We start from the raw sequence: 16,136 nt of genomic DNA, 5'->3' as shown, positions 1-16,136 counted from the left end.
TCTGGAGTCAGGGTGCTGTCTCCCCGGCAGTGTTTGCTGCTTTGTTGCTAGCTCCAAAGTCTAACCAAAGCTATCATGTCACGCCTGCAGATCAACCCGCCTGTCAGCGTCACATCTGCTGCATCTCCTCTGGCAGCTCAATAACAGCACGCCATGCCCATCTCTCGCTCACACACCGGGACGAGGATGGGGCTTCCAGACAAGTTCAACGTTCAATTTGTAGGATTCCTTATGCTGTGTTACCTGTTTAAAGGATCAACAACCAAGTCTCTATCTGACGGAAGATATCTAAGTATAAACTTGGTGCTCCTGTCTGACTGGAGAAGCATGAGAGTGGATAGCTGTGCCCTGGACTGGAGGATTGATACCCTTCCAATCTTATGTGGTATTCACCCAGAAGTTATGCGAAATGTGTTTAACCGTCCAGCAGACGGCAAAGACCCAGGCAGTCCACTGGCTTTAAGCTCTCCCTTCCTATTCTTTTTCTTTATTATTAATACAGACATTTGGACTTAATATGCATTGGACTACAACAAACATTGACCATATCCAACCACTTTCACTGCATTCTTAACATCCCAGACAAACCTGTTGCCCCCTGGGAGGTGATACAGGTCAATAAGAACAAAAACAATTGTTGTATTCTATACAATGACAATAAAAATATTCGGACTCAGAACAGTTATAAAACATCAACCTGGGGTGAGAGTTACGACCACAAGTCCATGCAACTCTGCTCCACCCAGCTCTCTCTATAGGGGAGGAAAGCGAGACGTTTCTGGGAGAACCTCTGCCTCTACTTGGACCAGCCAGGCCACGTCCACAACACCTGTCCCAATATCCCTCCCACGGTGTTCTGCAAACCAGTGAGTGAATTCATTCTCACCTTTATTCTGCTGGTTATCCTGCATTTTCAAAGCTGCACAGTGGAAACAGGCTATGATTGACGGGCAGCAGGAGATTTCATTGACCTGTTCACCATCACGATGTCCCTTTGCTCACCATGTGATGGGCATGTGATGTTTTCAGTGACTAGACCAAAGAGTATAAAAAAATTAATTCAAAATGGCAGCGCAATGCAAGGATTTTCACCGACGTTTTCCCTTCTGACTTCGCAACATTGCCGTCACAACACCAGGCGTTTCAGGCCGCAATAATCATAAAAATCTGCAGCAAAATCCTGGAGGGGTCTGATATAGTGCCCTGGATTTTAAAAGCAATTCACTTCAATTTCCTTTTTTTTTTTCGTTTTTCGAAACGCAGGATATGACATCACCAATTTTACAAAGTTAAAATTGAATTAATACATAGATTTCATAACATCTACTTGTGACTCCACTGTGTTCTAATGAGGAAAATGTGAGCATCAATGCATGCCAGTTTTTCGCAAAGACTTCTGGGAAATTTCTTGTGCACTCAATTTTGGAATTGTAGATTCGGACAGCACTAGATGGCAAACACACTATATAGTGCGTAGGGAAGGAATTCGGACACAACCCTAGAGTTTCTAGGAATGCAGCAAAGTCTGAATGATGGATTTATCTCTGACTCTAGTCTAGATTAATGCGTTTTATAGTACAGCGTGATTTATAATCCCTGTTATCCAGAAAATAGGGTATATACTTTAATTATTGTTGACTAAAACCAGAAATGCAGCATATTTTGCCTGTTTTTTGTCAAGCATTTAAAATTATTTCTGAAACATGCTAAACCAAATTAAGACTTTCTAACCCCTTTTTTTAATTGATCACAGTGACAAACGTCTCATCTGACCTTGAAATTCTCCAGAATATTTCATCTTTGACCATCTTTTGCGAGCTGAACATTTGTCTTGAAGTTGATTATATTGATTTTTTTAAGAGGAGCATTTTTCTTTGATAACAGCCTTTCAGTCTCAGGGGGTATAAATCTTGCTGGTGTGTTGACAGTGACACTGGCAGTTCAACATTCCCTCTGTCATGGCTAACCCGCACATGGGTGGCACCTGTCAAATGAAGGGATTTTCTCTCAGTAGGTGGGGGTGACTGTTTGGATCTTCTTTCAGATTTTGGCTACAACTTACTTAAGTACAGAAATTCAAGATTTGACCAAGATAATCTGGTGTTTTGGTCTCCTGTAGATTGGTTAGATTGCAGATGTTAAGAATCTAACTCGATTTATACATTTTCAATACATGTTTTAGTCATAAAAAAAAAGTTTGCTATATTTGATGTTTATCTGCAGGAGAAAACATTAATCTTAGGCATTTTTCTTTAAAACTCTTGCTTCTTTTCAAATGACTCACTTGTGAGAAACAAAAAACTCATCCTTTAAGCTATAATTCACTTTATATAGAGAGCTTCAGTTATCAGCTTTAACAGTTAACTCTGGATAATAAACATGTTGATTACTGTACATTAAATCTGATAATGTTCTGGAGCAGCTGCCAGTGCGTCAATGCAGCAGACTGTAAAAGTGTAAATAATGACTCAACCATCTTGAATATTTTGAATTTAGCTTAAACATTTATTTTATCTTATGGCATACTGAAAGCAAATATAATGGCACACATGGTGTTGGTGAAGATATCTGCATCGTGGAGCCAACAGTGGGTGCTAACGTTTCTTCACACAGCTTTCTATGGTACTTCGTATTGCAGAGAATCCAAAAAGCAATACAAGTGAGACATCTTAACTGTGAAAAAATGTTATCTCCCATCGCCAAAAGATTTTGGAAACTGAAAAATATGTTCTAAAATGATGTGTTTACTCCAAAACAGGATGTATTTCTAAGGCCAAGGCTTCAAGTTAAGATTAAACAATCTGCTACACATCAAAACAATATCAGTTGCCAGGCTGCAGACGTTATACAGGATTTAAAAAAATTAAAACATCAGTAGAAACAAAAGAGAAAAATACTAAATTTCCTGACAGAAGAAGAAAAAATGTTAAGGAAAATGAAGATAAGCAACAACAAATAACAGAATCTTCATAGAAAGTGTTTAATCAACAGAAAGTTACATAATAGTTGTCAAGGTGAAAAAAAAAACATACATTCATGAACATTCCTTCTCCATATAAATTCAAAGGCCTTTCAAGTGCCCCTCAAAATAATGTTTTTGACAATGGAATTCTGTTAAAAGAAGCAGTTAAAGACAGTGACTTTAAACAGCGGTTTGGTATGGACAGAAGGATTTGATTTTCTCCACCCCTCCAAAAAAAAAAAAAAGAAAAAAAATCTGAATCACAACACACTATCATAATTAAGGTGAGCAAATCTCAGCTGCAGCCTGTTTTGAATTGTTTGGTAAAATGTCAGAAATAACAAGAATTAGAGCAAAAAGTTCAAGGAAGTAGTTTCACCAATAAACTCAACTGCCTGTCATTTGGGGACTTTGCTAAAAAAAATATTTTAAAAGGCTCTCAGTCATCTGCAACTTGCTAACAAGTCTGGAAGTTATCCACATTAACTCTATGCAGTTGTTAAACCTCTTTATCTTAAGCAAAATATTACATCTCAATCTCTAATTTTCTTTTTTTTTAATTAACCAAAAAGCATTTTTTTTCCTGGCTTTATTTTTTTTAAAACAGATTATAGTCCATTTTTACTTAGACTTAGCACAACATCACATGAATGAAACAGCATTTGTTAATGTTGCATCTACATCAACACTGACTCAGTAAAAATGTCACTTTTCTCATCTTGAAGACAGAGATTTTATTGTTTCCAGCAGTGATCATAAATCTAAAAGAGTTTCCATGATGTGCAGAGTGCCTCAGGGCTCAGTTCTTGGACCTCTGCTTTTCCAACTGCAAATGGTCACTCTGGGTTCGATCATGCTAGCTAAAATGTCTACTAAAAAGGTCTACTTAGAAATCTTGGGGTTGTGAAAGACAGAAATGTATGTTACTTTTTTTTTTTTTTTAAACACAAGGTGCTATGTTAATAGATTAGCATTTTTTTCCCCGCCCACTTCCAAAACAGCAAAGAACTGTGGTTTTGTAAATGGTTTGATCTTTTTTTTTCTTTTTTTGTGTAAAGTATTGAGCTTCAGTACTAAAATCCACTGTGTACCAAACATAAAAAACCCCATTGTGACAAGTAAAAGTTAAATCTGTGAAAATGATCTCTTAAGTTTTAACACTAACTACATAGAATGTTGACATTTTCAGCTGTGCTCTGCTTGCATTAGTTTTCATGGATGGTTTTGTTATTGTTTGGATGCTTTAGGTTTATGTTGAAAAAGAAGGCAAACTAAATGCACTTACTTTAGAAAAATACTTTTATACATTACTTTATACTCTATTCAAGTCAAATTTATTTGGGACCAGGAGGATTTCCTTGGATTTAATTATTTTACACAAGCTGTTAGGCATCAAGTGTCATTGTTGTTGGGTGAATTGTTCTGTATGGAGCCCTGGACATGACATAAAAAAATCATTTTGTAAAAATTTTAATTTGTGTCCACAGTATTTTGTGCACACAAATGAGCGTTTTATGGACACATTAGCATTTTGAGCACGCAACTTTGCATTTTTGAGTGCACAAATAATCATTTTGTGTGCAGACAATATTTTGTGGGAATATATTTGCATTTTGTGAGGACAAATAAGCATTTATATGCACAAATTAGCATTTTTGTGTGCACAAAAACATTTTGTATGCACAAAAATTAGCATTTAGTGTGCAAAACTAATTTTGTAGGCATAAATTTGCATTTTGTGAGGACAAATAAGCACTTTTTAAGCACAAATTTGCATTTTTCTCTGAACATATAACCATTTTGTGCGCACAAATTAGGATTTAGCACGGAAAAATAATTTTTTGGGCATAAATTTGGAATTTTTTTAGGACAAATTAGCATTTGGTGGGCACAAATTAGCATTTTTTGGCATAAATCTGCATTTTGTGAAAAGAAATTAGCCTTTTTTAAACATAAATTAGCTTTTTATGGACCCAAATTAGCACTTTGTCTTTACAAATTAGTTTTTGTGCACACTAATTTGAATTTTGTTATCACAAATTTGTATTTTGTGAGTACAAATTAGCTGTTTCTTGAAAAGAAAATAGCCATTTGTGTGCACAAATAACCATATACTGTTCACAAATTAGCATTATATGGAAACAATTTGTTGCAGGAATTGATTTTGATGATGAAACCAAAGTATTAATATATGCCCACAAAATGCTAATAAATTTCTAATTTATGGCCACGAGATTCTAACTTTTGCCACAATTATTTTTTTCATGTTCATGGCTCCTTAGTTCTAAAAAAAAAAGAGGAGAAAAAAAATACAGTTAACTTGCTAACCAATAATGAAGACAAAAATATCTGACAGTTGTAGCTTTTAAAGTTCCTTGTTTCCACTGCGAGTGCTGTGTTTCCACAACCACTTAAACCCCCGATGCCTGTTTCCATGTGTGGGCTGGAGTACGTTTGTCTCAATGTGCACAATCCAAGGTGAAGGCCAAGGGGTTCTCCCGCAGGGAACAACAAACACATACTTCTATGGAGCTCCAGTAAACACACCGCTGTGTCTTTCTTCCTGCCTCCTGCTACCTCTCAAAGTATCTCATTTCCCCAAACCCTGTAAAACAAGATGGGCAGACATAAAGGACAACCGCCAGAAGAAGGATATTCAGCAAGACAGACTAAAACTATATGAATGGTAGTAATAAAATAAGTCATTCAGTTGTTTTATGTTGTGAAAAATCATAGTCAATACATAACAATTGATTTGAAAGAAATTATTCTATGAAACGCTTTTCTCTTTGTGCATAAAAATTAGGACCAGTTACAGTATGTGATTAGAGTGGAGCATGGTCACGAGCTATTCTTAAAAAATCAAAACAGATTTCTGTGGATTTAATGTAACAATAAATCTGATTAAAAAGAGTAAACAGGAGCTTTTTCATGCACTTAAAAAACCCACTCCAATGAAATTTGTGTTTTTGGTGTTTTTAACAAGTTAAGATCCATTAACACCTTTGCTTGCCTCATCCAAGCTGGCGTCTGGCTCAAACTGTACGGCTCCAATGCGTGCCATTTAATCTTGCTCTGGTAATGTTAGGTTGGGGCAGGGGAGAGTGTAAACAATAGGATGACGAGAAGTGTTGGTGGGCTTACATCGCCTGCCAACACGGTCCCGTCTACAAATTTCGGATGAACTACCGCCATTCTGCAGAAACTGTTCCCTACAAAATGACAAAAGTTTGATTAATTTTGCCTAAAACAGTATAATCATAATTAATATCACTATGGAGCACTTTTAGAATAGATCAAAAGATGATTGGAGTGGGACTTTAAGTGACAAAAACTTAAAAATATAATATACGCCACGCTCTTACGAAATGTGAAAATAATGCAAAACAAAAATAAGACCTGTTGACGAGGGCATTGTGAAGGCATTATTTATTTAAGCTTTAGCTTTGTCAAATTAAATTTGATCAAATTAATTAATTAGGCCAATTTTTTCCACCAAACAGTTCGAATCATTACTTCCCTCCACCATGCTTGACAATGTCCTTAAGGGGCTTCAGCTAAAATGCTGTATTTCATTTAAGAGATTTTATAACCAACCCTTGCAAACATACTTGTTCCAGATCGTACCTGATTCTAAATTTATCCTATTGAAAAGTTGACCATGAAATAAAGGTATTGTTGCTGTAAGGTTTGGGAAGACATTCAACTTTTTTGTAAAACTTTAAAAATGTTTCGGAAAAATCATGTCACACACTTTTTCAAATGTTAATCATTTTTTTATACTTAATTTTAGAATCTAAATACAGTTCTGAAGATCATAAACACCACTTGTTTAGTTTGCACCAACATAAACGTCGTCTTTTTAATCGTGGCTACTAAGGAATTAGAGCAAACCTGGACTCTAGCTTAAGTTTGATGCAGGATTATCAAGAAAAGCATTAACATAAATATGTTTTAATTATCGCAGAAACAATAATGTTACAGATATGAGAGAAGCTTTGGGAAATGACAAAGAGCTCCAATGGGGAGCCTGTAAAATGTAACAACCACAAATGTGCAGTGGTTAACAACATAGTGGTCGATAAGCCTCATCATGTTACACTTTGAAAAGCAAAAAGGCAGAGACTGGAGACGAGCTTCTCGAAGAGGAGGGTCCGGCTGTGTGTTGTTGTGCGCAGTGCGAGATGAAGAGCGAAGGCCGAGCAGGGAGCAGACCTTTGCAATGAAAAGGTCGTCCAAATAGCTCAAATTTCCAGGCTAATCAGAGAGGGATGGACTGGACACTAATCAGCTGGTCAGAAGGTTGGGAAAGGTCAATAAAAGGTTACAAATGCCTAAGCAGCTCGCTACAGATCACCTGTCCATCATCTCTGCGCATGACCTATCCTCGCAAGGTGAGCAGGGAGTGAGACACTTATTAATGCTGCTGTCTTGCATATAATTTGCTAAGGGTTAGGGTTAAGTATTTAATGTTAGGCTAGTGTTTAATGTTATTAAGCCTGGCTCATTTCGTCAAAGCCACCACTGGACTCCTAGAGATAAACTCTGCAGAAATACAGGAGAGCAAAAAAATGTTGACAACAGAAATTGAATGTAAATAATTTTAAGGTCTATTTTGTTGCTATGGAGATCATCATAAACTGCAGTGACTGGTATAGAGAGTGCAGATGGTGGCAATGTCTCACTAGTTTAACTAGTGCTGTCGTGCGTTAATTTGATTTGGGCGTAAATGCGGTTTTGTGTGTGCAAAACAAGTGTTTTGTGTGGAATTTTCAAGGATTTGTGTGTATAGTTAACTTCAAGCTGTGGTAATTTTAAGTTGTGCATGTGTAAATTGTATTTTTTTTTTTCCGTTATATTTGTACATGTGAATGCAAAATTGCAAGTACAAAGTTTTGCACAAAATGTATTGCATGAGTTACAAATCAAGAATTACAAATGCACAAATTGAGGAGTCTATTTTCTCTTCATTCTAATTTGTCTGTAATTAATTATTTGCAATTAACGCAATAATTTGACACCCCTAAATTAAACATCTTCTAAAATTTCATTTTAGAAAATTTTCCAGTTTGTGATTTTTAAGAAATGGATTGTTTAAAGTGGTTGTCTATGGAGAGAATTTCAGAAAATGATGGAAATAAGAGCAAATAATTGTAAAAAGTCATCCAAACCATAAATTAACTTAACCTTTATGGTTATTATCAACATTGACACCAGTGCTTGAATGAAGTAAGAGTCACAATTTTTACTTTAGTTATTTGTTTATTATAGTTGCATTGACGTTGTGAGGTAGTTCTTGCTAACCTCCTTGGGTTCATTGATGAGGCAGAAAGTGATAAAAACTCAGTTTGAAACTAGTCCTTTTAATGAAAATTTGTATCAAAGTTGTACAGAGTACTCTGGGTCCAGAAAAATACAAACAAAGGTCGATAAGATTCCAATGCGTTCCCTGTGTAACTACAATAACCAATCCGGTGGGAGGAAAGACGAGGCACTTCATGGTCTATATTTTTGTATGGTTTTGTAATATTCTATAACTTATAAATAAACTAACTCTTTAAGAATTGAAACAGCTTAAATCTATTTTATTGTATTTTTATTTTATTATCAGCTAGGAGATAACTGTCTTCTGATGTATTTTTGTATCTCTCAAAAAAGTTGCTCAATTTTCTTTGGACATTTCTCAACTTTTTCAGATTTTAGGTTTTTATTATTTCCTTCGTTATATTTTTAGATTTTCATTAGGAAAAGTAGACTAAATAAAAGGAAAATGAACGTACAGTAATTTGCTTCATTAAGTGAGACAGACCCCTGCTGCTGAAAAAGAACAGAAATGATAACGTTTGAGGCTCTCTTCTAGCTTCAGCCGTGGCCTGTTGTGTACTATTTAGGTACATTGATGAATTGAAGTGGACTGGAGTACTGAAGTAGATATAATGCAGTGAGGTAATGAGCCTCAGGTTAGCATGCTGCACCCAAACATACAACGCAACAGAGCAAAGCAGACAGGAAGGAGTCAAAGGTGGGAAACTGAAAGCAGAAGCAATGAAGAGCCAAAGCGCCAAACCGAGTCCAATCTGACTGTCAAAGTAAATCAAGTGTCAGCCAAGATAAAAATCTCCTTAAGATCCATGTCACTTCTTTTAAATAAAAAGGCAGTGGATGCAGTTAAAGTAGTTTAGCAGAAGTCTCCCCTAAAAAGTGATGTGGGCACAAATAGGGTTTATTTAGGATTCTACGGTGGTTGGAAGTGACACAATGGAGCTTACCTGTGGTTCTGGTCCTGCATAATGCATACTGCTGGCTCTTTCAGAATGCAGGCTGCATTATGGGGTCAAAAACAGGACTGGGTGGTTTTCTAGTTGTAGGGTGACTCTGCTGTTCTTTGTATGAGGAGTTCACTAAACCGCTTTAGAGACCTGGATTAAGAGCTTCTGTGGACCAGATCTGGATCCCCCGATGAGCAGGATTTAGAGATCCTTGTCTACGTCAGAGACCTGGATGAGGAGTGCCCTTGAACACCTCGGAGACGGCGGCAAAGGGGCGCTAAACCCATTTAAGGAGGAGAGTCAGGCCATGTACGGAGAATTAGTTGTGTCTCACACCTGAAAATAACTTTTAAGGTCGACTGATGACATGACACTTTATTGCTTTTTTTCTCTTTTTGTGGCAAATACCAACTAATTACAAATAAGACGTTTTTGAAAGCAAAATAAAATCGAGTAAAAACAAAAAAATGTAAAAACAATCTGAGCTGAACTCCAATTGGCAGATAAGTTAATAGATAGAACGGTGTGTGCTTCGAAAATCAAGAAAATCAGAAAAAAGAAGATATTGATCTAATATATAATAATAGACACATAGAAGTTAAAAGTTGACACAGTGATACTGTTATCTACACCATCTCTAAAGATGAATTCATCCTCAGAAATGAATCAAACTGTTTGTCTCAAGACTTCTGTGTGCAGCTAAATAGAGAAAATAACATCAAATGACATGCAGATCTTTAAAATGTTACATTTAAATTGTTTTAAAAACATTTATGGCATGAAATTGAAGAGAAAAAACACAACACAATACCTTCTTAATCCCATAATACGATTTGAAATTTGACACAAGGTGGTTGCTTTTCATTTTTGCTGGCAGATATTACAAATATTTCATTTTTATATTTTTTTGACAAGAAAAACGATAAAACATGCAAAACAAATCCAGAGCAATTTGACTTAATTGTAAAACTGCAACAACAAATAGGTTTTTGCATCAGTACAACAAAGGTCACTTTTGATTGATTGATTGATTGATTGATTGATTGATTGATTGATTGATTGATTTGTTTATTTCAACATAGATTTTGGAAAATACAGGACAAGACACAAATATTTCAAACTCATTACAGAAATAATGACATGCATTGATTAGAAAATAGAAATCAAATCATTTGGTTCATTAATTTTCGTAATTACTAACTAAAGTCAGTAGAGTTTGATTGATTGCTTGAAAAGGAGTATGAAGAAGCAAATTTATATAATCCCACCCCTAATTAGTTACTTTATTATACAGTTTTGCAAAGTTATGTGATCCGGTTTGGATCAGATCCAATGCAAGTTTTTTTTTCTTTTCAAAGTGAAGTCCTTGTTGATTATTGATTAATCTCATAAAACATTATTTCATTTTTTCAGTAAACAGCTGCATTAATCATTAATCATGTAACAGATATATAATACTCACTGATTATTTTTAAAGTACAATTTCATATTTATGCAGAAAAACAATCATTACACATTAAAATCAAGTCTTAAAGTAACAATAGAGTGCTTATTGATCATTCTCTGAAAGAATTCTCACATATTTCAGTAAACATCAATGATTCACGCAATATGTAACAACCACTAATCATCATTATACACATAATTACATGAATCCTGTAATCACTGCTACATATTTCCGATTAAGTAAAGAAAATCAATACCGTATTGATTGTGAACTTTTGAGTAATTATCCCTGCATATAACATCATGTAAAACTCATGGGTTGCATTTAAAAAGCTTTGATTATTTCACCAGATTCAAGTTAAAACACATTTGGAATTATTCAGACACCAGTCCATCTTTAACTCATCTTCATATTGTGAAATTAGAGTTTCTTTATACACTTTCTTGAATTTATAAATGCTTGAACATTGTTTGAGCTACATTTTTGTGTTGAAGAAAAAAACCCAACAACATATTGTTGAAACTTTAAAATAAATAGAGTCTGCGGCTTATTGGGATTTGAGACTTGAATGTGCCATTTGAGGATTAAAACGTTAGACCAAAATTAGATCAATTTTTCTTTTAGTTGGTATAAACATTTGCTTGTGTGATCAAGTTCTTTGCCAAATCTTGAGACTTATTTCCTGAAAGGTTTTAAGTTGTTTTGCAAAAAAAAAAAAAAAAAAAGCATCAATTCTATAGCTTTAATAAAAGCAAAGCACATAATGCTTCTAAATAGACATCGGTTCACTTCTAAGGTTTTTATTTTGTGCTGAAAAGTAAGGGTTTCAAACTAAGACTTAATTTAATTAATTTAAATTATTCTTCTTATCATTATTATTAACAATAATACATTGGATGGCTGGATAGTCAGAGTTCGATTTTGCTAAAAAGACACAATTCATGATATTTTCCAGGTCTCGTTCACATGATACACTGAAGGCTGATATTCATACTTTGGAAGGGGTGAAAATTGAAAAAGTGTCCACATATAAATATCTGGGTGTGTGGATTGATGACAAACTGTCTTTTACCTCTCACATTGACCACTTGCTAAAAAAGCTAAAAGCACTTCTGGGTTTCTATTACAGATATAAATCTTGTCTAAGCCCAGGTGTGAGGAAAAGACTTGTTCAGAGCACCTTCCTCCCAATTTTGGATTATGGGGACATTCTGTACATGAATGCTGCCTCGTCAACTCTTCGTAGTCTGGATACAGTTTACCATAGTGCGCTGCGTTTTATCACAAACTCTGCATACAGAACCCATCATTGTGAACTGTACTCTCTGCTCTCTTGGTCTTCACTCAAAGTCAGGCGACAGAAACACTGGCTAACATTCACCTATAAGGCCATTCTCGGTAAACTACCTCAATATCTGTGCCGTCTTCTTTCTCCTGTTAACAACATATACAACTCTCGCTCCTCACTCAAATTGCTTCTTTATGTCCCCAGATTCCTCAGTGAATTAGGAAAAACAGCCTTTTCCATTGCTGCTCCGCTTTCCTGGAATAATATTCAAAACTCTCTGCATCTAGATGACCTTATTCCATTGAATTGTTTTAAAGCAAAACTTTCTGAGCTTTTAAAAGAAACATGCACATGTCACCCTTGACCTATTTGTACCACTCTTAATTAACCTATTAGTCATTGTCCTACTGTTCATTTTAATTGCATTTTATTGTATTTTATTGTAATTGTATTTTTATATTTAACTGTTTTGACTGTATTTTATTTTGTATTGATGCCTTTTGGCCCAGGTCTCCCTTGAAAAAGAGATGTAGTCTCAATGGGATTTCCTGGTAAAATAAAATAAATAAAATAAAACTGTGTGCAATGAGCGTCATCCAGGTTGGATCCTTGGACATGACCCTTTCAACTACTGCCTAACTATGTGGTCACAATGGGGCCCAAGTCTGGGTCTCCCTGTGGCGGTCCCTAGCCTGGGTAAGATACCGGGTTGTGTCAGAAGGAATCTGGCGTAAACATCTCTTCCAAACCACCTTTGTGAAACAGTGGAAGCTTAAGTTTATTAAATGTATATGGTGCCTTAAAATGACCTTAGTCGAACAAAGCGCTGCACATTAGAATTTGAGATAACACTAAAATCACATCTAAAATGTAAAAAAAAAAAAACACATAATGTGTCCATTTCGTATAGAACTTGAAGTGCTCCCAAAGGGTTCACATAGTTTTTCTTGCAACTGTACGTGAGAAGTGTCATATTTTGAGTTATAGTATCTCACTGATGATAGAATACTATGACATTACCATGGTATTCCTTTCAAGCAGCACAGAAGACGCACTTATGAATTCACCGGATGAATCCAGACGTGTTTTGGGACCATACCTGAAGTTGGATCAACTGCTCCAAAGTCTTTCTTGGAAAAGTCTTTGTTTTAGAATTGATAGCGAGATATTTGGCTAAAATAAAACAAACATTTGTAACATGTATGACTCAAACCTATTACACTGTAAATAAAATGACAGTGAAGGCAAACTCTGTGTCTGTTTCTGTTTTGTGTCTACCAAGTAAGCAAAACATCTCATGTTGAAGTAAATTAAATTAGGCAGCAAGACATGTGGACTGGAGTCACATGGCTTGGACTTGAGTCAGACTCAAGTCACAGATGATTGGACTTCAGACATGACTTGTCACAACTAAATAAGATTTGTAACTCAGTTCTAACACTAATGACTTCTGACTTCACTTTAACGCCAGCTTTTTAAACTCATGATCCACTAACCTAAAGGTCCCACAAAACTCAGCTGTGAGTTGTTTGAAATATACAGTACATTTATAAGGAAATGTAATTTAGAATCAAACTATTGTGTGATGTGTTCAATGACACTGCAGCAAGTCTGTTAAACTGAAAGTTTCAAGGGACAAAACAGATTCCAGCATCTCTGAAAATGAAGGAATCTTCTAAAAGAAGTCGATGCTCCACTTGACTATTTTAATCTGAGTCTCCTTTTGGGGTTTATTTGCATTCTCTGTTAACATTCTAAGTTTTATGTAGTTTACAATTATTACATTTTTTTACGTTTTGGAATAATTTTGTATGTTTTCAACATTAGCAGAAGTTTATCGTGTACAGACACATCAACGGAAGTGATTTATTTTGCAAGTGGGAAAGTTGACAAAGACTCAGAGCTGAAGAAAAAATGTAAAATTAGGAGTTTACAGGTTAGATCAGCTGCATTTCCTTTACACAGATGCACAAAACTTTATCAAAACTGTGGAAAAAACACAATTTTGTAATCACACTGTTTCCATTTAATTCTAATTATGCGAATAAACACAAACCGACTCACGGATATGTCACTCAAAAATATGGTGACGGATGAGAACAAGTATTGTTTTAAGTTAAAGAACAAAAAGGGAACATTTGAATGACACAAGCATGTAAGAAGCCTGTTCAGTAGTATTTAAAAAAAGAAAAAAAATCAACATTCAAACAAGTAAGCAGTTGGACCCTGTTTTCTGTTTGACAACACGACAAGCTCCATTCAAGTTTCATATTTAACGAAATGCAGCTAATGAGACAGTTGTGGTATTTAGCAAGTTTGTTTAAATACTTTCACTCTTCATTTAGATACTAAACTGCAGTGAAATGTTAAATAGCTTGCAGTTGATTTAACTTAATTAAAACTGTTGAATGAGGTGTTACTTTGCAACAGAGATACTTTAGAAGATTGCAGAATTTAGCTGAGAAATGCTGGTATAATACAAAATTTAACAATTAGTGCTTCAGTTTCTTCAGTAACATATTCTGTTTAGACTTTTATTGCAAGCATTTCATGCCACATGTCACTAATTCGCAACATTTACTTTATTATTCAGCATAACCTTGAAAGTAAGTTTAATAACTTTTTTTTTTCTCTAACTAATTGAAAATGAAATAAATAAGCAAACAAATATCAAAAAGTTATGGCAGTATTGTTACTCCATAGACTTGCATTGATCTAGCATGAACACAACCATAATCTCTATTTATTTAAATGTAAAATGACTTTAAAAGATACTGTAGTAACGACTTAAAGTTGACTAAATGTAAATGTTTGCAAAGAAAGCTTCTGGACATCACATTAGGCAATATTCCTGCTCATTAATCTCAGATTTCTACATATTTAACTTTTTCTTGGCAGCTTTATTTCTTTTTTATGACACCTTATAACTGACCTAAATATTTCTGTACTATAATTTTCCAAAGAAGAGATTTATTATATAAAAAATAGGCTGAAGCTTTTGAATCGAACATTCCAAATGCTTGAATTTTGCACTTTCAGAAGTATTCAAAGTGATGGACGATATTCAATAAAGACATTTTATTGTGGCAATTTCCTTTTGGCTCTAAAAGAGAGCGAAACACGGAGAGAAAACGATTAAAAAAGAAGAAGAATAGGTCAAGAGAATATCACCACATGAATTTTAATTGGAGATTTTTTTTTTTTTGGAGTAATCCGTGTCCCATATTGAAATAGAAATAAATAGAAAAAAAGAATGAGAGTGCGAGACCTGATAGTAGGAGGATTTGTAATAAAAAGAGCTGTTCTTCTAATTGCTTCGTGAGCAGTCTGGCTTCCTCCCTGTCATGCCAAATAACGCGTGGTCCGTTTGAATGTGGAGACAGAGAGAAGGAGACGTTCTGCCATTCGTCACTTCTCCTCGCTTCGGGAGGGGAGCAGCGGCGGTGGCAGCAGAGCGGCTCTCTCCGGTAACGGAGGCGGCGGCAGCACATAGTCAACACCGGCGGAGCGACCTGCAGCTCAACGGGAAGCCGACAATGGACACGTAGAGGAACTTTCATCCGCTTTCGACCCACTCTGGACAATATTTTTTTTCTTTTAAACATGTCTGCTTTTTAAATTCTAAACAGCAGATGGCGGTGAGCTGATGCATCAGTGTGTTGGGACTGTCTTTTTTTGTTATTTTTAGTGTTTTAAAAACTATCTTAAACTTATTTTTTGCTCCAGTGGAGGCTTTTTTCCCTATACATATTTGACCTAAATACCCATTAAGCTCCAACAACTTCATTTTTCTTTGCCTTCACTTCGACGGGAATCAAAACAATCTCCTCACAAGGATGCTACTTCAGCACAGAGTCTGCTAGACGAACCCGACAACCAACATGTTCAGGCGAGGTAAGATATGAGCGACTTTGACCAACAACGGTGCTTTATTCATTAATTTATTAGTTTTGGAGTTGCTGGGTTTTCTTTAAAGTTTCATTTTGACCTAATTGGACAGCATATTCATCCGCTTTCATAAACAGTCCTTTAGCCCTCCATCCGCTCTGGCGGCCAAGAGCGGATTAAATATTTATTCACTTCATGTAAAAAAAAAATATTCTTAAAATAGCAAACTGCTGCCGCACTGCAGTTTAAGGAGCCTGCTGGACGAGACGAGAGGGGCTCGTG

The 16,136-nt window shown here is 35.5% G+C and overlaps 1 protein-coding gene across 1 annotated transcript in view; it reads left to right on the top strand.

Annotated features, from left to right (window-relative positions):
- Positions 1 to 14,886: 14,886 nt before the first annotated feature.
- The window catches only part of LOC112141639 (reticulon-4 receptor-like 1), a 98,384-nt gene continuing 97,134 nt past the window's right edge, over positions 14,887 to 16,136 (top strand). Inside the window, exon 1 of the mRNA XM_024264774.2 lies at positions 14,887 to 15,860. Within this exon, the coding sequence (XP_024120542.1) occupies positions 15,848 to 15,860 (13 nt within the window). The 5' untranslated portion in view covers positions 14,887 to 15,847. The remainder of the gene's footprint in view (positions 15,861 to 16,136) is intronic.

Source organism: Oryzias melastigma, linkage group LG14 (genome assembly GCF_002922805.2).
Source record: "Oryzias melastigma strain HK-1 linkage group LG14, ASM292280v2, whole genome shotgun sequence".
NCBI classification, from domain to species: Eukaryota; Metazoa; Chordata; class Actinopteri; order Beloniformes; family Adrianichthyidae; genus Oryzias; species Oryzias melastigma.
Note: the sequence above shows the minus strand (reverse complement) of the source record. Positions and strands in the feature narration are given on the sequence as shown.